Here is a 24060-nt window from a genome sequence, read left to right as displayed (position 1 = left end):
TAGGACATTCAAAAGCAACCATGTATGTGGGGAAAATTATTAATAGAAAGTGACTGTGCATGCCCAGGGAAAGGCAAAGTCTCAGAAAACACCTGAGAAAACCTTAAGTTTACACCTCAGGCTGGTCTTTAGCACAGAGATACTACAACAGTGTCAAAAAAAAAAAAAAAAAAAAAAAACAAAAGCAATTAGCACAAAAATAGCCAAAAAAAGCAAAAAAAAAAAAAAAAAAAAAAAGCAAAAGCAATAACAAAAAAACCCACAGCAAACCCTGGAGAAGGGACAGAATCCAATTTCCAGAGCCACTGCATCGTCCAGTTTCAACAAAAAAATCACAAGGCTTACAAAAGGAGCCTGGTATGTTTTGCTACGGTTCAGATTCTTTTGGCATTCCACAGTTACCCTGTGGCTCAAATATCACTGTAGCTTTTCTCCTTCCAAACTAGAACAAGGCCTTCATTCTTTGACAGCCCGGCAACACTCAGCCTCAACTCCACACCATGTTACATAGAAAGTCAGCCTGTGTTCTCTCCCATTCACTCATAATTAACAAAGTACTACTTGGTGCCAATGACTTTTACCATAAATGCAAATGCAGCATGCAAATCTCAAGGCATTACTCAGAAAGTAATTAAGCATATTATACAGAAAATTATCCTTTCCCCCACATTATCAGCAAAATGAAAATACACTTTTAGAAGTTTTTTCAAAGAATGGGCAAACTCCCTAAATTAGTCCTATAGGGTACCAGGGGTACATGACTCTAGCTTGAGAAACACCTTTCAGTGTTTAGGTTCATAAGGCAAGTCTTTATATTCCCCCATCAGCCCAGGAGTTCTCTTCCTTCTTGTCAGAAGACAAGAACAAAACATTTATTTTGTTGTCAAAGGCACTTGGGTTCTAATCCCAGGTATGTCAATTAATAGCTGTGTGACCTTGAACAGCTCATTCAACCTCTCTGAGGTTGTTTTTCTATCTGTAAAATAGAAAAAAAAAAAAAAAGACTTTTTTTAGGATCATTGAATAGATTTAATGAAATTGTTTGTCAAGGAAGGTATTAAATTGGGAGCACAGTGACATGTGTCCTATACTCCTGTAGCAAATCGTCTAAAGAAATAACACACTTGAATTGTTACTCTCAGTAATATTATAACTATATCGCCTGAGGCAGTCACTGTCCTGGGATAAGAATCTAACAAAAAGTTTTGGCACTTGATTAAAGTTCCTGAGATTCATGGTGAGCAAAGTTGTCACAGGGGAAGAAGTGGATCATCTGCATGAGCAGTTCTAAAACGAGGGAGACACGCTGTGCTCTGGAGAATGAGGGGATGGCCCAGCCTGTGGCTGACTCTATAAACTCCTGGAAGCAGCTCTCCCAACACAGTGGTTGTTCTTTGGGGAGCACTGGCTGAGCATAACAGGGGGACATGAGGCAGTGGTGAGCTGAGAGCCCAATCATGGGCCAACACCTGGACCAGAAGTGCTTTTCCTGTAGCAGTGGTCAAATACATCAACTGAACATGACTGACCACTCTCTAACAATCAGAACAGTAGGAAGACCAAGAGCTGTAGCAGTAGACCAGTATCTGAGAGAGCTGTCTGCTCCTGTGAAGGATCCATGGACACCGGTGGCCTGGATGCTCAGAACATATGCTGATTTTTGAAATAGGCTGAGTTTGAAAGGATCCTACTTGAAGAATTTTTTTTAATGGGAGCAAATATAAAGTGGCTTGCAAAATTTTTCACAGGATAAGAGAGAGTAAATACAGCTTTATTAGGATATTAAATTTTTCTGACTTCCAGTGTGATAACAGAGCAGGGAAATACCTTTAATGTGATTTTTTTAAGATTCTTACTTTGTCTCTGAATATCTCAAAAGGCTAATCCTCTTAGGACACAAGTGAACACAGTAGAGCTTGGGTTACAAAAACATGCCTATTGCCCACACTGGGGCCAACCAACAGAGATGAGGGCTGACATGAGGAGCAGTCAGTGGAAAGCTCCATTTGGCCAGACTGAAATGTGAGATGCTACAGACATAGAGAATAGACATGGGGGTGCGGGGTGGGGGGTGTGGTTGGGTTGGGATTTGGGGATTAACAGATGCAAACTATTATATAGAGAATGGATAAACAACAAGGTCTTACTGTGTAGCACAGGGAACTACATTCACTATTATGTGATAAACTATAATGAAAAAGAATATATATATATATATATATACACACACACACACACACACACACACACACACACAATAGAATCACTTTGTTGTACAACAGAAATTAACCCAACATTGTAAATCAACTCTACTTCAATAAAATAAAATAATGTACGATGCTGAAAGAATCTTCCCCATAACTCCCACTTGCACCCCATCTCCAGGGAAGAAATATTTAAATATTGACTGGAAATAGTACAGAAATGCTAGATAAAGCAGATATCAGAAAGCAAGAACAGAGGAGGCTAAGCTGGCTCTGCTCCAAAGCTGTAGGGAAATTCTTGGAAGCCCGTCAAACAATACTTGAAAATATAGAGAGCTGCCAAATAATGTTGTAAAATTTCTCATAACTTCTCAGAGAACAGAAGGGAGAGCCTCAGCCTTATAGCAGTTTAGAGGATTGCCCTAATTCATAAGTCAAGTTGCTGACATACACAGGAAGAAGAAAAGAACTTTACGTATCCTGTTACAACCCAACAGACTTTTGAAATGAGCCATGGAACAAGGTCCTGCGAGCCTGGACCTGGTCCTGACCTTGGAAAGATCAGGCTCTTCTGGATCAAGTTCTCCAGAAGGAATTCAGAGAGAGGCATTATTGAAGAAATGTGCATTTACCAGAGAATTGGTGGACGATCCAAATAGTCACTTTTAGTGAAAACTCAGGAGGAGCAAGAAAAAGTGTCAATCCTGACGGCTCTTAGATAACAAATCAAAGAGCAAAGTTGGACCCGGAGGCACTTGAGGTTGAATTCCTGCCAGCAAGGTCCTAAGGAATGGGAGAAACACATCCCAACCTCAGGTCAATGATTTCCACAGAGAATGCAGTCACTTTCTACTGCTTAACAATTTACCACAAACTTAGTGGCTTAAAACAACACATTTGTTATCTCAGAATATCCATGGGTCAAGGGCTTCCACATAGCTTAGCTGAGTCCTCTTGCTTGTCCAGAGGCAACACCCAGATCATAGGGGCCACCACAGCTCTCTGTCTTCTGACCCCCACAGACACCTCAAACATGGTGGTCTGCTTCTTCGAAACTGACTAGAGAATCTCTCTCTTATAATGTAATATAAGCCCTGGCGTGACTATTCCATCACTATTCATCCTATTTGGTTGGCTAGAAGTAAGTCCCAGGTTCCATTTACATTCAAGGGGAAGGGATTACACAAGGGGTGTGACTCATTAGAGGTCACCTTAGTGTGTGTCTGCCATACACTAATACAATTCATTGTTGTGTATGTTTGTGTACATGTGCACATGGGCATGTCCACCTTGGTCTGTGTTCCCCCAGACTCAGACACTGAGACAAGGGTTCACATGGAATTGGGAGAAGATCCTAGGAAACCTGCAGGAGAGTGAGGAACTGAGATAGGGAAGGGAGGCAGCTAATAAAGGGTGTGTGAATAAATTACGAACTATGGGCAATTTGAGCCTTAGTCCCTCTAAGGAACTCTGGAAGCCCGCCTGCTACACATGCCTCAAACTTATCACACACTGGGGCAAGGGAATTGAGGTATTTATACGCCAATAGCAGGCACTGAAAATGGTGAAGGCTGAGAGGATACAGGCAGAGCCAGAATGCAACTTTACAATCCCTAACGTCACAAGTGTGATCACCAGACTTCCACCCTTGGTACTTAGCATCTAATTACCCTAAGAGAAAGCAAACAGAGAGGAGGGGAAGATGAAGGAATATGTCTGAACTAGTAAGTTAGTGGGATACCAGGTCTCTTCTTCTTATCTATCTATCCCTTGGGGACAGAATTTGTGAATCCAAATTTGTAAATACCTGTGTTACCTACCGGGGTTCTTGGCCTTCCCCAGTCAATTGAAATTGACTAGAGGCCAGACTAGAAATTCAGGCAAGTCTTTAAATTGGGGGCCCTGCTGCAGCAGGGGGAGAGGAGAACAAACAACAGGTTCCTCGCTTGCTCGCTCCCTGAGGGAGGGCGAGCTGGCTCCTTACATGGGGTGAGGGTAGGTGTGTGTCCAGAGGTTGGGCCGGAGAGGTTGCTTAGGTGTTTTGCCCACTGCTTAGGTGGGGTTGTGTGCAGGGGGCACGTGCAGTACCCTGCTTTTGTTCCCAACACCCTGTTTCTGCTCCAGGCTCTTCAAAAGTGGCAGTTGGGTTTTTTGGTCTCTTTGTATATTTTGGGTCCAGAATTTGCCTCAACTGCGGGCATGCACACAGTTATTTTTAGTCCCATACAGTTTCTTTGTATCTCTGTTGCTTGAGGAGAGGTGTGTCCAGGTGCAAGCATTGCAGCACTGCAGCGAAGGGTCCCAGGTCCCAACAAAGGGTCCCAGGTCCCAGCCTGTCTCATTTGCAAATATTTTCTCAGGTGAAAATACAATAGAATGAGAACATTTTACTCACTACTTACAAGAACTTCTGGAAGAACTATTGAAGGCCAGAAATTCAGGCAGGACCATTCTCTGAGAGGGAAGCAGATAGAGCAAAAACTATCCCTTCCAGGGAGCCATGCCAAACAGGGAAAGGAACTTGTTTGGAGCAGAAGCTGAAAAGATCCCTGAGCATGAGGGGTACAGCAGGGACACAGCTGAGACGGGAGACAGAGAGGACCCCTGGTTGGCCAGGCAGGCAAGGAGGGCCTTTGGGAAGAACAGGAATGTCTAATAAGATTTCTTTAACTTTTTTTTGAAGTATATAATATACACAAAAAAGTCTGCTTATCAAAAGTGCACACCTCAATGACTTTTCACAAACAGAACACACCTATGAAACCAACACCCAGACCAAGAAACAAAGCATGACCAGCACCCTAGAAGCTGCCCTTGCACTCTGCTTCGGGGTCCGAATGAGGGTTGGAAAAGAATTTCCAGACACAAGGCGGAATGTAAAGAAGACAGAATTTATTAGAGGGAAGGGTCGCTGCCAGAGCAGCAGGCCAACTTCTTGATAGGGAGAGTCGACCCTCAGCAAGCGTTTCTGGTCTGTTTTTAAAGCCAGGGAACCTGCGAGTCATCTGCTGACTGAAAAGAGTATGTATACTTTCAGTATGCTGAGCTGGAGAACAACGGGGCGTGCTGCTTAGGAGGGCTCTGGGACATTGCAATGGTCGCAATGTGACAGAGTGACAGGAGTCCTGTAACTCTTTGTTCCAGCAATGTTGTCCCTTTGAGTTTATCTTGTTCTTTGTCCTTGGAGCACCACACTCCGTTCCAGTCATGACCCCTCCCCAAAAAGGTAACCGCCAGCCTGACCTTGAACAATATAATCAGCTTTGCCTCTTTCATAGTTTAAATAGAATTGTACAATCTGTACTCATTTTTGTCTGGCTTCTTTCACTCAGCATTGTGTATGTGAGGCCGTTCATGTCATGCATAGTTGTATATCACTCATTCTCATGCTGTGTAGTAGTGCATTCTGCAAATATGCCACGTTTTATGTGTCCATTCTACTGATGATGGGCACTTGGGTAGTTTCTTGAAATGATTTAGTTCATGGTTTTGTGGTGTACAAGGCAACCTTCATCTCTATCTCAGCACAAAATCTTTAATCAATGATGTGTGATATAAGAGGATTCTTTAAAGTGAATGCAAAGAACTGCCAGGTCCAGTGTCAGGGACAGTGTGGGGTAGAACAGAAGCCACATGAGAACCAGCCACATCAGGTTGACTTCTTTTTTTTTTTTTTTTTTGATATCTTGAATTACTCATTTAGAATTCATTCAACGAAAGTACATTCAAGTCACCTAGTCAGGCTGACTAGAACCAGGCAGATCTAGAGAGAGGTCTCTAGTGGAAATCTGTTGTATTTTTTCTTCTTTCTTTCCTTCTTGAGAAATTCCATATAGTTTGGAGCTACTGATTATAATACTCCACTTATGTATCAAGGGAATGGATATGTGACCCAAGAAAAACAATTTAAAGTTTCTTTCTCTGGAATTTGAATCTTGAGAATTGAAATGTGTTTGGAATTGAGTTACCTAATGTAACACCCTAACAGAAGGTTTGTGAATTCATGCTTCTGTGATTCCCAGAGGGTCCCCAGTTCCTCTCCTTCTCAAGGCTATAAATATTCCTTCTTTCTAGTGTGCTTAGGGTTCTTTTGTTTGCCACCAAAGAATCTGAACTGTTGAAGCTCTTCTGACCTAAAATCTCTCTCCCATATACCTACCTAAATTATTTTGGAAATTTTCACGTTAGTGATTCCTTGAGGGTCTACAGTGAAAATAGATGCAATACTGCAGCTGTTGTATGAAAGTATTGGGGAGGGAATCTCTAGTAAGCTAAAATTAATTACTGAAACATTAGTTGTCATAGATTTATCAGCTCTCATTTATCATTCCTTCATGAAGGGTTAGAATATAAAATGGATAGTTTTGGGTTAGAATGAGGCAGTTTTGCACATGACACCCCTCCAGATGAAAATCTCTGGGCAACTGGGAGAAGGGTACGAGGGCGTAGGTAGTTGTCGGCTCAGTGGAAGGAGGCTGTTGGAGACAACTACCAATTGTCCTCTATATCCACAGGCTCCACACCCACAAATTCAACCAAGCTTGGACCAAAAATATTCAGAAAAAAAAAAAATCCAGAAAGTTCCAAAAAGCAAAACTTGAATTTCCCAGGCTCTGGCAAATTTATACATAGTGTTTACATTGTATTTATAGCTATTGACATAGCATTTACATTTTATTGGGTATTACAATAATCTAGAGATGATTTAAAGTATATAAGAGGATTGCATAAGTTATATACAAACACTATGCCATTTTATGTAAGGGACTCAAGCATCTGCAGATTTTGGTATTCATGGGGTTCCTGGAATCAGTCTCTTGAGGATCTCAAGGGACCACTGCATTGTCAACACCACTGGTTAGGCCAGTTTAACTTATTGTATGTAGCCAGTAGTATGGCCTCCTATCCAGAACAAATGGCTCAGGAAGAATGTTTTCTGATTTTGTTTCTGTTTTATTTCCCCCCCAGTGATTCTCATGTCCAGCAGGTTTGGGAACCACAGAGTTAAATGACTTCTTATAATAACTTTGCATTAGATTTTACCTCGATACGTTTTTGTTGCTCATTTTTATGTGACATTAGTTTCCTGAGCTTTTAAAAGGTAGTGTGGTTCGGGGTAGATTTTCTAACTTTACTGAGCTCTCTCTTTTGTTTTTGTGCGGTGTTCAGAAATATGGCAGCTAGCTGTCTGAGATTTCCTGGCTCAGTTCCACTCCCCCATGTTTACCTCGACCTTCTCTTTCCTTTGTAGCTGTTGTTCTTGTCCTATTCAGTTTTGATTCCACTCCCAGCAGTTTCTATTCAGTGTCCCTACAATCCTGGAAAAGAGCTCTGGTTCTTACCAGAGTTCACATCCGGCTCCCACTTTGTAAGAATCAACTGTGCGTTTCTCTTCCTAATTTTGTACTCATGTTAGTAGCTTGCAGTTGGCCATGGCAGGAGTATTTATACCATGGAAATCAGCAAGCACCACAAACTGGACTGTTAAACAATTACCAGCACACCACTGGCTATGCTGCTCTGGCTCTTGAGATCTTACTGGGGAGTTGGGAATTGGAGCTTGTACTCACTGGCACCGGGGTGGACAAAACTACTCCCATTTTGAGCTAATGCCCCTGAATTAGTCTGTCTGCTCTCTGGCAGTTTCTCATTGGCTGTTTAGAGGTTCTCTGGCTCTCCAGGTCCTCAGACACACCACTGCTGCCCACTGCTTTCTCCTTCACAGATGCCACAGCAGGTTTTATGACTGTTGGTTTATCCTCATCCACTAGTATTTTGGGGGTCACAGGGATTCGCTATCACTTAGTTTTATTGCAAATGTGTATGAGATTTTGGTTTTCCTCTACCTGTTTTTATGTGAGGATTCAGAAATTCAAAGACAATGCCACCACTATATTCTCAGAATCTACAAGTTGGATGACTTCCAAGATTCGTTCTAGCTTTGAAATTGTCTGGGCTCAAATCACTGAAAACTCTTTTGTGAAACAGTGAATTGGACCCAGATCTGTCACTGGCCTCCCATGAAACCCCCAAAGGCCTCCTTGGGGGCAAGAGCTGGAGGGCTGTTGATCAGTCTCAGCAAAAGCTTTCACAGAAGATCCTTCTTGGCTACCAAGCCAAGCTTCCCCCTTTGAGCTTGATGACCTTTTACCTGCTTCACACAGACTCTGAATTTCCACCAGCTTCCTGGTCACCGTTTAACTCATCAGATACTAAAGTAACACAATAAAACAAAACAGGGACTCCCCTGGTGGCACAGTGGTTAAGAATCCATCTGCCAGTGCAGGGACACGGGTTCCATCCCTGGTCCGGGAAGATCCCACTTGCCATGGAGTAACTAAGCCCGTGTGCCACAACTACTGAAGCCTGCTCTCTAGAGCCCGTGAGCCACAACTACTGAGCCCACGTGCCACAATCACTGAAGCCCATACACTGTAGAGTCCATGCTCCACAACAAGAGAAGCCACGGCAATGAGAAGCCCACACACCACAATGAAGAGTAACCCCTGCTCGCTGCCACTAGAGAAAGTCTGCGCGCGGCAATGAAGATCCAACGCAGCCAAAAAAAATGAAAACAAACAAACAACAAAAACTAACTTTGAAATCTTTACTCTCCTCATGGACAGCTACTTTTCTGGAACTGCCTCTCCAGAAAAGAAGATTCCAGGACTCAAGGTCAGGAAATATCTTCTCAGATGAGAGGTATGGGAAGAAAGATATGAGAAGAACATTTCTTTGGGGAGTACACCATACAACATAATAGTGTATAAATAGAAAGTGAAGGGGGAAAGTGACTTTTAAATTAGAATCAAAGAAAACCAGTATGGGGATGGGGAGATATTTGAAGTGAATTCGCTCACCCACTACCAGTTGGAGGTGCTTAGAGTTTTCTCTATTGATGCTATATTTTTCTCACCTTTAACATATCTGTCCAGAAACCAAGCATAAGGATACACATGAAGGTGTTAACCATGCTTGTGATGGAATCATAGTATGTTTTCTGTTTGCTTACCAGAATTTTTCAGAAATGAGTTTTGTCTTCATATTAAGAAGAGAACAATCAAGGAAACTTCCTTTGTGGGAAAAAAAGTCACATTTGCTGTCCAGATGTTTTGACTAAGAATACCAGATATTTAACAACAATTTTCAGGCATCAGAGTTTTCACCAGAGAAGGTGTCCTAAGTCCTTGGCACCATCACTTGAGCAAAGCATTTCATTTTTCTGTGCCTGTTTACTCTGTTGAATGGCTTTAGTACTTGACTTTTTGTCTAGATCCTATATCCTCATAAACAAACATGAACTGATTTCAAAATGAAGGGGGAGAAGTTTCCAATGGGCACAAGAGCAAATGTATTCTGCCCTCTCATCCTGGGCTTACAGGTCAGCCAAAAGCCAGACTAACCCAATTGTTATACAGAGAAAATCCTTTATCTCATCAAGTTACAATAAAAAATGACCTGCAGGTATAGTGACTGTAGTTTGATTTCCTAGATTTTTAGACCCAGCAAAGTTGCAGGCTGCCAAGTTCCTTCTTTAAACTTCTGTGCCAAGTTCCTTCCAATGATTCTTGCTCTCATCTCTTGAAAGGTTAACAACATTCACACAACAGAATTTCCCTTGATTTTCCCAGGTCTAGCTAGCATGCATCAAATAAGATGCACAGGTTCTTTCGTAGGAAGAAATGTGGTAGTGGGCAGTGAGAGGAAGCTTCAGATAAGGCCCAGTGATATCTACAGATCCTTTTCAGCCTGTAGATAGTGGCTCATTTTCTCATCCTTTCCCAACACATAAGGGTAATAATAATATTCATTTATTAAACTCTTACTGTGTTCAGCACCTTACATGCATTATCCCATTTAACCATCACCACAACCCAATAATGCAGGAACTGTTATTCTTCACCCCTAGCAACTGAAGAAACTAATAGGAAACTGATTCTAAGAAATTTTGAACGACTGTTTCAGGTTATTCGAGTAGGATACGGAAAAGTTAAGATTCAAATCCAGATCTGCCTGATTCCAAAGTCTATGTTAATACCTCTGTACTATAAGATCATGTAGCCATGGATATGGAATTTGTGGTTTTACCAGTATTTATTCTCCCACTCTCAGCTCCCTCCCCACCCCACCTTGGCAACCACTTCTATTTGTATCTGTTTTTATAAAATAGGTATTTTTGTTTTGTGAGTAAACTTGCGTAAATGTTACTTTACATTACATTAACATTACCTTTAAGACACATCCACGTTGCTATTTGTGTGTTTAACGTGCTGTTTCTAATCATTTCATAGCACTCTGGGTTGTACTTCCAACCACATTTTACCCATTCTGCCTGCAGTGATGGACACCCAAATTACCTCCAACTCTCTGAAGAGTTCAGTTTTATTTTTCTCCACAAAGTACATTAACCATTAAATAATCTATCCTCTCCCAATTTGTCAGATATTAATATTGCTACCTCAGCTTTCTCTTGATTCATATTTGTATGGTATACTTTATTCTAACCATTCACTTTCAACTTTCATGTAGTAGTTGTGGTGCACGGGCTTAGTTGCACCACGGCATGTGGGATCTTCCCAGACCAGGGATCGAACCCGTGTCCCCTGCATTGGCAGGTGGATTCTTAACCACTGTGCCACCAGGGAAGTCCATCTCCTTAATTCTTTAAAAATATTACTTCATTGTCTTAGTGAGTCCAGTGTTGTTATTGAGAAGTGCAATGCCACTTGACTTTTGTTCCTTTTCAGGTGATCTTTCTTACTAGAAATTTTTAGAATTTCCTCTTTTTCTATATGTGCTCTAGATCCACTTTCTCCTTAACTCTCTTGCTTGTTCCCTGATAAGTTTTATTCCAGACTGAGATGTGTCATCTTTCTTTAACAATGGAAAATGTATCTTTATTATTTCTTCCAATGTTTCTCCTTTGGGGAGATTCCCATTATTCAAATATTGATACTTTTCCAATCTCTTAGATTTTTAAAACAATATTTTCTCATTTTGTTCTTTCTTGTTGGCCTTTCTTGAGAGTTCCCCAATTGAATATTCCTACTCACTAATTTTTTTAAGCTATGTTCCCATCCTGTAATATTTCTCATCTACATAGTCTTTATTCCAGCATTATATAGAATTAGTTATATATGTAATTCTTTGTTGTGATTCTTATTAGTGCCCTATAGTACAAAATATTCCTTTCCCTTCTTAAGGACACATAGGGTGATTATTTTAAATTCTTGATCTGTTTCAAAAATTCTGTTCAGTGCGCTGTCTTCCTTTTATAGACCTCAATGTATCCTTATTTTGGCGTATGAGTTCATGTCCCCTGGGGGTAATGGATACTCTCTAGTGCTGTGTGTTGTGGAAGCACTGAAGATCTGGCCCCAGTCTGTGTTCCTCAAGGCACATTTCAAATGAGTGGTGGGGATAAGCCCCAGACATTGCAGAACCACTGATGACCATCCTGTTTGCTGCCACTTCACCAGGAGACTCTCCTGACCAAGACTGCACAATTAAACTGCTGGGAAAACAACAGCACCTGGAGAAAATATTGCTGGGCCCACCAGTTTGGGGTTTGAGAATGGAGGTTTGTTAGAGTAATTGTCAGTGTATGATTGGTCAATCTGCAACTCTTTTCGTGAACAGCGCACCAGGGTAGGGCTTTTGCAGTGTTCCTCCTCCCACTATCCCCTGCAACCATCCTTCCCTTGCAGGCTTCAGCCCTCATCCAACCTCATCCCTGCCTCTATCCCACATCCCTTGGTCCAGGGCATCCTTCAGACTCCTCAGGGATTTCTCATGGCTTTTTTTTTTTCTGAATTGTTCTTCAAATTTATGCTTTAGTCATTTTTCTAGTGTTTTTTGATTTAAGGAGAGGAATTCAACAAACTATGACAGTTTGCCATGTTGCCAAGCAGAAAAAAAATTGGACTTGTTAAAATGCTATGCAAATATAAATTATGATAATAAGACAAATACATGATAATTATCTAACAACAAAATTCTGAGAGCTCAGAAAAAGAAGAGGAGATTACTTAAGCAAATTGGTTATTTTGTGACATATTATTCGTTATTGACCTAAAATGACTGTGGGAACTTAGTTGTTTTTTTTTGTTTTTCCAAACAGTTTAAATGTCTGAGAAGAAGGCTGGACAATTAATGCTAGAGAAGCAATGACAGGTGATCAGATGATGCCGGGGTTTTCTCTTTGAAACTCACAGGCAACTCCACCATCATTACACTGTCTTCCCTGTGCAAATATTGAAACTTTCCCTCTTGAGACTGGACATTATCTTGCTGGGTTTGCTCCCTAGATGATATAACAAATGCAAGGTAACTCCTGGAATGATGTAACTCAAACAAAACAACGAACACCAGTGCTCAATGTTTTTCTTCTGAGAAATCTCATCAGACTCCAGGCCCTTTCCCCTGCTTTTCTCAGGGCCTCCCAGCTAATTAGATAGGAATCTATGCACACTTCCTGTAGGCCTCAGTAGTCCTCCCTCACAAAACCCTGGAAGCTTTAGAATCAAAGGTCTGCATGTTAGCCCAGGTAATCATAAAAGGCAAGACCTGGCAAAGGAGAGATTGGTTAACCAGTAACAACATCATAAGTAGCTCTGACTCCTCCCCTCCCATAGCAGAATCCACACGTAGATGTGATGAGAGTCCTCGATTTGGAGATATAGCAGAGATATCTACTCCCAGCCATTGCCATGAACTAGTCACACACCCACAAGCCAGGTCACTTCACCTCTGGAAGCTTCAATGTCCAAATCAACTTAGAACTGTTGTGAGTACAGATTGCGTATGAAAGCATTTCAAAACTGATGAAGTAGCAGATATGCTTGTATTGAATTCGTATTATTATTAAATAAACAGGGTTCATCTCCCCAAGCATAAAGACTTGTCCCTAGGTCTACACGTTCTGTAGAAATAAGTTTCCTACGCACTTTCCGATGCCTAGAAATCTGAAAACTCCTTTCCTTTACGTTGAGATCTAAAGTGTAAATCTGCATGAGTGGGGATCTACTTCAGCTTATCAGTCATAGAAACCTTGGCTAAGTGCATCTTCAGGGCATCTGTTGAAATGAGGACTGTGAGTCTCTGAGGTAGAAGAGGCAGATGTAGCTAAAAATGGTAAATCTAGATGCCTGGGAACATTGTTTATTATAATTTTGCTCTCCTGAATCAGCTTCCTTGGCAGAATTGCTTAAAAAACAAACACTGTTTTTGCAAGATTCACCCTAGATGTCTAAACATTTTAATCCATAGTAATCAATTTTTCTGATTCCTAATGTTTATCTAGCACCTGACGCATTTTTTAAACATCTTTATTGGAGTATAATTGCTTCACAATGGTGTGTTAGTTTCTGCTTTATAACAAAGTGAATCAGCTATACGTATACATCCTGACACATTTTTGATTAATCAGCACTCTATCTTTCATCAACAGTTCAGCTAAAGAGCTGCAGTCCAGGAGTTGAAGGACCCCAAAATCTCAAAGCAAGAATAAAAATGTCTGTCCTCATTTAGAAAGTATCAAAATGTGAGTTTATGTAAGTGTTTGAGGGGTGTCTTCTTTACTATATTTCCTTCAACACTTTGGACAATTCATAGAAAAACCAATTACTTTATTGTGCTTGACTATAATTACTTGACTAAGTCAACTAAATTCTGTCCACTATGAAAAACTATCACCTGATGTTGTTATGCTATTATTTCCCCCAATTTATACTTTAAATAACATATTCCTGGTACTTCCTCAACCTACAAGTTTCCCTTATTCCAAAGAAACAACTTAATATTAAATTTAACCACATGGCATTGGCATTTTTTCAGGTCAAAAATGGTTGAAGATTGGTGCAGATCATGCATAGATCCAGACAGCCTAGATTCAAAGCCCATTTAAGCCACTTGCAAGTTCTCAAACCACAGATGATTTTACAATTTTTCTAAACCTCAGTTTCCTCATCTGTAAAATGGGTGTAATAATAGTACCCATCTCAGTTATGAGAATTAAATGAGATGATGCGCAAAAAGTGCTTAGCACAGTACCTGGCACACAGTAGTTTCTTAGTACATACCAACTTAAAAGAGAGAAAGAAACGAAGCTGACCCATCCCATGTTTTCCCAATGCTTAGCACAGTGCTTAATCTGTTATATAGACTAAATAAAGTTTTTACCGGATTGACTGGTTTTGGCCTTCAATTTTATCAAAATCATCTATTACGTATCCATAATTCTGTGTGACTATTGCGTGTTTTGGTCTAAGAGCCTAATGTTCCTATTCAGTTCTATCTATTTTCTCAGTGAATTGAGTGTTTGGGATGACCTGGAGCTCCAAATTTTAGAGGTCAGAGGGAGGAGGAGCAGTTGTGAGGAGTGGCCAGTGATCTGGAGGAAAATCCTGCGGTTGTCAGGTTCTGTAAGCCAAATGAAAAATGTGTTTCAAGAAAGAGGGAGTGAGAATATGAGCCATGTGCTCCTGAGAGGTCGAGTAAGCTGAAGGTTCAGAACAAAACGTTGGGTTTGGCAAAAAGGAGGTTACTGATGACCTTGACAAAAGGAATTTCAACGGAATGCAGGAGACAAAAGCCAAAATGGGGCAATTAAAGACAGAGTGAGAAGAAAAGATGTGAGACACTGAGAACAGACAATACTTTAATGGCTTTCAGTATAGAGGGGAGCAGAGAGGTGATGGCACACTTGGTAGGACATATAGGGTCAAAAGGGCATTTTTTTAAACATTTTTATTGGAGTATAATTGCTTTACAATGGTGTGTTAGCTTCTGCTTTATAACAAAGTGAATCAGTTATACATATACATATATCTCCATATCTCTTCACTCTTGCACCTCCCTCCCTCCCACCCTCCCTGTCCCACCCTTCTAGCTGGTCACAAAGCAACAAGCTGATCTCCTTGTGCTATGCGGCTGCTTCCTACTAGCTATCTATTTTACATTTGGTATTGTATATATGTCCATATATACACTACCCAGCTTACCCTGCCCTCTCCCCACGTCCTCAGGTCCATTCTCTAGTAGGCCTGTATCTTTATTCCTGTCTTGACCCTAGGTTCTTCATGACCATTTTATTTTATTTTATTTTATTAGATTCCATATATATGTGTTAGCATATGGTATTTGTTTTTCTCTTTCTGACTTACTTCACTCTGTATGACAGACTCTAGGTCCATCCATCTCACTACAAATAACACAGAGAAAACCATAATTCAAAATGAGTCATGTACCACAATGTTCATTGCAGCTCTATTTACAATAGCCAGGACATGGAAGAAACCTAAGTGTCCATTGACAGATGAATGGATAAAGAAGGATGTGGCAAAAGGGCATGTTAAAAGATGGGATTGAACACTGATAAGAGCAACCTAGTAGAAAGGGGAAAAGTCAGGAAGAAGAGAAGAGAAAATTGCAGGACCACAGTCCTCACACAGAGCAGAGGCAGTACAATCAGTGCACAAGTGGTGACATCAGAGCAGGGATTGTTCCTCTAGATAGGAACTATAGGAAAGTAGAGTATGGGGTATAAAGGCAGGCAATTTGCTGAATTTGCTAATAAAAGATGGAGTACTTCTCTTCTGATGGTTTCTATTTTCTCAGTGAAAGAGGAATTGAAGTAACTAGTTGAGAATGAGTAGAGGAGATGGGCTGAAGACAGAAGAGGAAGTGTGACTAGTCATTTGGGAGTGGGAGAGCAAATGAACTAGGAAAATGTAGTAGAATTGCCAGACTATGCTGAGGGTCCATTTGAGATATGTGGTTGTAAATGTAAAGCTAGCCAGTTAATACCATACTGTGCTTTCCTTCAGCCTTGTTTAGCTGCTCAGATACAGGCATAGGGTAGACCAAGAGTGGGTTTAGGGCTTCCCTGGTGGCGCAGTGGTTGAGAGTCTGCCTGCCGATGCAGGGGACATGGGTTTGTGCCCCGGTCCGGGAAGATCCCACATGCCGCGGAGTGGCTGGGCCCGTGAGCCATGGCTGCTGAGCCTGTGCGTCCGGAGCCTGTGCTCCACAACGGGAGAGGCCACAGCAGTGAGAGGCCCGCGTACCGCAAAAAAAAAAAGAAGAAAAAGAAAAGATGCAGACGTAGAGAATGGACTTGAGGACACTGGAAGGGGGAAGGGTAAGCTGAGACAAAGTGAGAGAGTGGTATTGACATATATCCATTACCTAATGTATTATAGATAGCTAATGTGAAGCAGCCGCATAGCACAGGGAGATCAGCTCGGTGCTTTGTGACCACCTAGAGGCCTGGGATAGGGAGAGTGGGAGGGAGACGCAAGAGGGAGGGGATATGGGGATATATGTATACGTATAGCTGATTCACTTTGTTATACAGCAGCAACTAACACAACAATGTAAAGCAATTATATTCCAATAAAGACATTAAAACCACACACACACACACACACACACACACACACACACACACACACAAAGTAAGCAGGGAAGATAGAGGTTATTAGAGTTGTGCTGCATGAAACAAACTTTGGAGGTTGTATAGATGCTGTAGCGAGAAGGTCAAGAGTATGAGAATGGAAACTCATACTAGAGATTATCATACTAAGTGACTAAGCCAGAATAGCGAAAGACAAATATCGTATGATATTGCTTATATGTGGAATCTAAAAATAATAATAATACAAATGAACTTATATACAAAACAGAAATAGACCCACAGACGTAGAAAACCAATTTATGGTTACTGAAGGGGAAGGGGGGGGATAAATTAGGAGTTTGGGACTAATACATACACACTACTATATTTAAAATATATAACCAGCAAGGACCTACTGTATAGCACAGGAACTATACTCAATATTTTGTAATAACCTATAAGGGAAAAGAAACTGAAAAATTATATATATATATAACTGAATCACTTTGCTGTACACCTGAAACTCACACAACATTGTAAATCAACTATACTTAAAAAAAAAAAAAAAGAGTATGAGTGTGGAATGGGAGGCTGAGGTCAAGTGGAGGACAAATATTATGGAAGTGGGAACTTACGTGAGAGGGCAGCGTGGATGAATTACCTATGTGGAGATTCACATCTCCAAGAATGCTGAGGATTGAGGGTGGAAAGGAAGGCAGTGATCCCTGTGCTTCCATGTTTATGAACAAGGGTAGTGGAGCAAGACTGAATGTTGACTGCAAGAATGAAAGGCACTGGGGGGTCCAGACTGATGGCATGTGCTTGCAGAGAATGGGGCTTTTGAGAGGAGGGAGAAGAAAAATACTCTGGAGATATCAGCGAAGAGCAAAGAGGACATATGCCTTATTCCAAGCACTGCAGTACATTGGGTTCCTTTGGCCAGGGGTCACATATTATGGAAAGCAAAGAGCGCAACCACCATGTGAGAGCTGCAGTCTGAGACAGAGAAAGAAGCAAAGGGCATTTTCAGAGAAAGGATTGGAAATAAGGAATTTTCAGTTGATGACAGAGCTTTGCCAATGGCTCAGTGGAAGGGCATGGGGTGACAGAGCAAGGCGGGAGATTGGGTTAGAGCAGTAAGCGCCAAGATGTATGGAGGCAAGAATCTAAAGATGATGGAAGACCTAGGAGACTTGGACTTCTGGGGGCAGCTGGAAGTTCTCCATCTTCAGGAAAATGAAGTTGCCTCTGTTTCCCCTAAATCAGGAACCACTCTGACTCTTCTCTGTGCCCTGCGCAGTCATAGTGGACTGAGGGGTTAATTGAATGAACTAATGAGTGAATGCATGACTCTTGTAAAAGATAGAGGGAGATCGGTGCCATGAGAGAAGGATGGAGGGAGAGATTCATTGGAAGATCAGAGGGCAGGAACATTTTACTGTGAAGTAGAAGACCAAAGTGGAAAGAGAAGAATCTGGAGTCGAAAGACATGGTTGAGTGCCCAACCTGCCATTTACCAGCTGTAGATCTTTGGGAAAGCTGGATCACCTGTCCACATATCACTTAGCCTCATCAGTAAAGCAGACCTTTCCTCTTCAGGAGAACTTGAGCTTCAAATGACGATCACCTCTTTAGGGCTCCTGTACTTTTATTGTAGCACTTATTGCATTGCACTTGGAAATTGTATAGCGCTATACAAACACAAGAGTGGCAATAAAATCAGAAGAAATGGAGCAGGCTCTTTATCCTCTCTAATGCCCAGCCCTTTGCCTGTATGCCCGTACCACTCCCAACTACTTAAAGGGCTACTATGAAAAGATTCATTCCCTTTAGTTTTGAAAGATTTTCCTTATTATCGCAATACATTAATAACAGCTAACTCGACAGAGAGCTTTCTCGACAACCAAGTGAGAGTAACTCAGACAAGGGTCCAAGACCAGGTTGGATTACCTTAGCATGTGTTATGAGGAACACCATAGCCTCCTGAGGTGGCTGAACATAAACAAGGCTGCCACAAGAGCCCAAGAAATGAGAGATCAGTGCCATCCTTTCCCATACATGCCCAGGAGCAGCGCAGGTATGTACATGTTGGAGAGATGATGTTTCTCTTTGATTTGCCCATGTTCTAAGTGAGAAGTTGTGCCCAGTTTTAGAAGCCACAGAGCCTCGATATGCAAGGGCAGGGTTTCCAGAGGCAGAAGTCACTAGAATCCCAGTCAAAAGTTGGCAAGGCTTGGGCACAGCCTTAGAGAAGCAAGTTAACCTCTCAAGGTCTTAGTCACCTCATCTCTAAAGAGACAGCCCAGGTCTGTTTACAGAATTCCAGGATCCCAAACCTCTGGCACCTGCCGATGTCAGCAAGACACATTTTACACCCCCAGCAGCACGAAGCAGTGGAAATAACGGTACCAGGGCCCATGGTATTTTCTCCACCACCGTTAGCACCTTTCCCCCCAGCCCCTGCTGAGACCTTCAGGATTCTGTGTCACCTGCAGTGTCAGTAAAACCAGCTGCTTCAAGTCACTGCAGCCAGATTCAAAATGGACTGAGGATAAGAAGCGTGTTTCTCTGCTCTCTGATTTCATGAAAGAGGGCCATGAGATGTAAAGATAAGAGTGTCTGTGTGTGCATGTGTGTGTGTGTGTGTGTGCATACCATGTGCTTGTGCACAGAAGCACACACGCACTCCTTTTTTTTTTTGCAAACACTCCCCAAGTCCAGCCCAAGGGATCGCAGTCTCCCAGCATTGATGGTAATACAGCTACCGCTAGCACCCGGGGACCCCTAAACCATCCAGTGTACTTTAGGACTAGCCCTTTCTTAGTTCCCATTTCTACACTGCATTCCAAGAATATTTAGAAAAACACCTTTCGCCCAGTGTCTTCCCTTGCCTGGTGCCCAGGGAACCTGGGTGCGTGGATGTATCAGGTGGGAGGAGATGCCTTTAGCCTTCTTATTTTCTTCATGACTCCCCACCATCATCAACACTCTTCCCCACCCCCATCAACACTCTTCCCCACCCCCTGAGTACAGGCCTAATGTCCCAGCTCGAGATTTAACATGTTTTTCCATTTGTGAGGAAGGCATTGAAGTGGATTTGCTTGTCTCAATAAGCAACCTGTTGGCTGTCCTCCAAGAGATAAACCTCAGTCCCCCTAACCTGCCCCCTCCTTCTGATGTCCTTGGTTCAAACACTTGGAATTATCATTCACATTTCCCTTTTGGTGTACTCACAGCTAATCCCATTTTCCATGGCCTGAATGGGTATTAAGAGTCCTCTTTATGGCTCTCCTTTTCTCTGTATGTCTATCCCCTCTAATCCAACCTGCATTCACTCTAAATCCACCGTAAAGACGGCTCCCACCCCATGTGCTTCAACCGCCTTGAAAATAAGGAAGACCTTTGCCCTCCACTTCATGGTCCCCACTTGCTTTTCTCATTTGTTGTCCTCCTCCCCTTCACTCTCTGCTCCAGGTGCCCTTACCTGTTCCATCACCCCCTGCTGTGGCACTGCCCCTGCAGCCACCCTCCAATTCTTCATCAGCAGAAGCTCCACTTATCCATCAAGGTTGACCTCAGCCTCTCCCATGAGGCCAGTCCTGATTCTCCCACACACAGGAAATCTCTGCTCCCTTTGAATTCCCGTGGGGTTTTGCCCATATCCCTCTTGTGGCCTTTATCATATTCTGACTCTTGGTTGGGTTATATAGTATGTATGTGCTTATCTCATTCCTCCTACTGGTGGAGGAGGCCCCCCAAGAGCCTTGACCTCCGCCTTTCTTCGCCCGTCCCCTTCACCCCCACAGCCCTCCATAGCACAGTGCCTGGCATATAATAGCTAATTTTGCTTTTTGTTGTTGTTGTTTGTTTTTTGGCTGTGTTGGGTCTTCGTTGCTGCGTGCGGGCTCTCTCTAGTTGTGGTGAGCAGGGGCTACTCTTTGTTGCAGTGCGTGGGTTTCTCATTGTTGTGGCTTCTCTTGTTGTGGAGCATGGGCTCTAGGTGCGTGGGCTTCAGTAGTTGTGGCACGCAGGCTCAGTAGTTGTGGCACACAGGCTTAGTTGCTCCACGGCATGTGGGATCTTCCTGGGCCAGGGCTTGAACCCGTGTCCCTTGCAATGGCAGGTGGATTCTTAACCACTGCACCACCAGGGAAGCCCTAATAGCTAATTTTGAAGCACAAGAGAAGGAGGCGAGATGGAGTAAAGAAATAAAAGTTTGATGCATGTTCTTGAACCAAGCAACACCCAAACAAAACCAGTTTTAAATTAAATAAAGTGATTATTTTTTAGAGAAAGTACAAGATTAGATGGATACTCTTAACTCCAGTGGTCTGATGTTTCTGGAAACCTCTACATGTTAACTTTTCTTCAAGGCTCTGGAATCCATTTGCAAGTAATAACCCCCTACCAAGACATTTACAAAAGTTACAAAGTGACTAATTCTTGGAAACTTTCCTTGTGACTTGAGATTTCTAAGTGGGAAGAGAGGGATGGAGTGTGAGCTTAGCGAAGACAGAGGGAGAATGAGAATGAGAGAAAACCCAGCCAAGCACAGGACTGAGCTCTGGGTAGCCATTAGCTCTAGGTACTGTGAAGCTCTTCCACAAACATTTGAGAGTATAAACTCTAATTATCTGAGTGTCACCAAATAAATAGGGCAGAGAACTAAACCTCAATTCTCTTTTGTCAAATATGAATAAACATTTAACACTTTGCCTCACTATCCTGTGATCACATGATCCACTTTTGCCTCACAGCAGTCCTTTAAAGTGACCTCTGTGATGGGAAAACTGGGGTTACAAGAAGCCCAGAGTCCTGAGGATGACTGATGGATACATTCCATCTGGGCTACAATTCCTGTGGCATAGAGCTAAATTCATAAGCCTGCAGAGCCACCCTGTCACTTTTCCACGATCAGGAATCCTGTAGCCAGATGCAAGTCAAAGGAATTTGGTGGCACTCATGAGTGAAAAGACAGAATATTTCTAACAGATGAGAAACTGAGAAGTTACCCTGAGCACATCGCTTCACCAATGTGTGCCTTGCTTTCACCATCTGGAAAATTAAGAATACCTCTAAAGTAACCAGCTTTCAGGTACTTTTTATGTGGAACAAAGAGAAGGTGGGCTTGGTGAGTTCTTTACTTGTAGCTAGAAGGAGAAACTCCAGATCTTCTCCAGAGGGATTAGGAGTCAGGGTTGAAGAGAGGTGGTGGGTCCAGGAAAGAAACAGTTTTCTTCCCTCTTTACTGAATCTTTCTCCACTTTTTCTCTGCTCCAGTTTGGAGTTGCCCTCTCTGTCTTCTGTATTCCCACAGACGTTGCTTGTTCCACATGTATTTAGCTATAAAAATGCCGGAGGGACATTTGCTAAGGATAAAAGGGTAAATTCAACAGGAAAATACAATTCTAAATTTGTATTCATCTGATATCTTTAAAATATATTCTTTAAAAAATGAAGGAAATAATTGCCGTACTGTCTTTTGAGGAAACTAGCTAGAGCCCATTAGTGGAATTTTGATTGTTTTCTCTACTACAGGTTTTCTACAGTCCCTGCTGTCCCCTTGGCCAAAAGAGATGCTTGGCCAAAGGATGTGGGCATCCTTGCCCTGGAGGTCTATTTCCCAGCCCAATATGTGGACCAAACAGACATGGAGAAGTTTTACAATGTGAAGGCAGGGAAGTACACAGTGGGCATGGGCCAAACCCAGATGGGCTTCTGCTCAGTCCAGGAGGGCATCAACTCCCTGTGCCTGACGGTGGTGCAGCAGTTGATGGAGCGCACACAGCTCCCATAGGAATCTGTGGGCCGGCTGGAGGTGGGCACTGAGACCATCATCGACAAGTCCAAGGCTGTCAAAACAGTGCTCAAGGAGCTCTTCCAGGATTCAGGCAACACCGACATTGAGGGCATAGATACCACCAGTGCCTGCTACGGTGACACTGCCTCTCTCTATTCAGTGTTGCCGACTGGGTGGAGTCCAGCTCCTGGGATGGTACGTGCTGCCAGAGGCTTATGTAAGAAGGGAGCTGGGTTGGAGGCCAAATCCTCAGTTTTGCTTCTCTTTTCCTTGTGTGGTTTCATTCAGGGAGGGAAGGATACCTTCTTCATACAGCTGCTGCGATCATCCAACAACCACAATGATAATAAGCACTCAGGCTTGTATAGCTTTATACAGTTAATCAGGGAGCATGTTCACAGAGTCATTCATTTGGTCCTCACAACAGCCTAGGAAGTGGGTGTCATACCTGATTTACGGGGGGGGAAATGGAGAATCTAATATCTTACACGCAGTGCATGGCAGAAGCAAGACACCAAATCAAATTTGGTATATTTCCCATTTCATTCTTCTGGCTTCTCTAAGGTTTCTCCCAAGTCTCTGAGCGGGAAAGAGATTGGTGATGTTAAAAGATTTAAACAAGTTTAGGTGTTAGGGAAAAACACCCTGATAAAAATAGACCCAAAGAATCACAGGATAGACTATGACACAGAGTATTTCTACTTTCTCTCCCTTGCCTGGCTCCTAGGAGAGTTAGAAACCTGGGTCTGTCAATAATTGATGACAAGTCCCTTAACCTCTGTGAGACTCAGAGTTTTTGTTTGCCTACCTGCCTTACAGGCATTAAACAAGATATCAATGGAGATGTGAAAAAACAGTACCTGGGCAGACAAGGCCCTACATTTACTAAGTTGGGAACTAGAATTTAAACTTTAGAAACCATAATAAACATTAATTATAAAATTAATTATGAAGTCTTGATGTTGGCAGTGACCCTAGAGACTATCTAATCCAATATTTTTCACCTTAAAAAGAGGCCAAGAAGAGTTTAATGGTTTGTCTCCGTTCATGCAACAAGGCAGTACAATTCCATACACCCATTCAGTGTTTTTTTCAACTGCCCTGCGTAGCCTTGCCATCAATGATTCCATTGATTTGGCATGTTCTAGTCTCTACATCATCAAACCTGTACTTGCAGTGCTTCTCCTGCTTGGCATTTGTATTATTACCTCTCCAGCAGCCCCTACTACCGTCACCACCAATACGTCCAACCCAGCATTTAGTTAGAGTAGAAGTGAAGGGCAAGGCACACACACCAGCCTTTAACCCAAAATCAGAGCATATATTTGGGGGCATTATCAGCTTCAAACATGTCATTTCAAATGAGTAGATTCTGCTGAATGGTTGGGTATTCCACAGGAGAGGGCTGCAAATGCATCCTTCTTTAATGTGATGTCTTGTGGGGGAAAAATTTAAACAAGCTATTAGGATGTAAATTGTTAATCTATACTAAAACAAAAAGCATATTTAAGCTTGAGTCTAATGGCAACTGCCAAAACCAGACAAGGCCAGCGTAGATGTGATCTCTGCTTCTGACCTGGCCAACCATCCACCTGGGGACCCTCAGATGGGAGAAGGTGGTTTCTGGGACTCACCAAGAAGTTCTGGACCAAGAGACAGCA

At 42.3% G+C, this 24060-nt stretch overlaps 1 protein-coding gene across 1 annotated transcript in view; it reads left to right on the top strand.

Annotated features, from left to right (window-relative positions):
* Positions 1–4993: 4993 nt before the first annotated feature.
* Positions 4994–24060, top strand: part of HMGCS2 (3-hydroxy-3-methylglutaryl-CoA synthase 2) — a 29727-nt gene continuing 10660 nt past the window's right edge. The window contains 4 exon segments of the mRNA XM_007457128.1: positions 4994–5080; positions 19057–19202; positions 22138–22546; positions 22549–22598. Of these exon segments, the coding sequence (XP_007457190.1) occupies positions 4994–5080; positions 19057–19202; positions 22138–22546; positions 22549–22598 (692 nt within the window).

Source organism: Lipotes vexillifer, unplaced genomic scaffold, assembly GCF_000442215.2.
Source record: "Lipotes vexillifer unplaced genomic scaffold, Lipotes_vexillifer_v1.1 scaffold511, whole genome shotgun sequence".
NCBI lineage: Eukaryota > Metazoa > Chordata > Mammalia > Artiodactyla > Lipotidae > Lipotes > Lipotes vexillifer.
The sequence above is the reverse complement of the archived record's forward strand: the minus strand, read 5'-3'. Positions and strand labels throughout refer to the sequence as shown.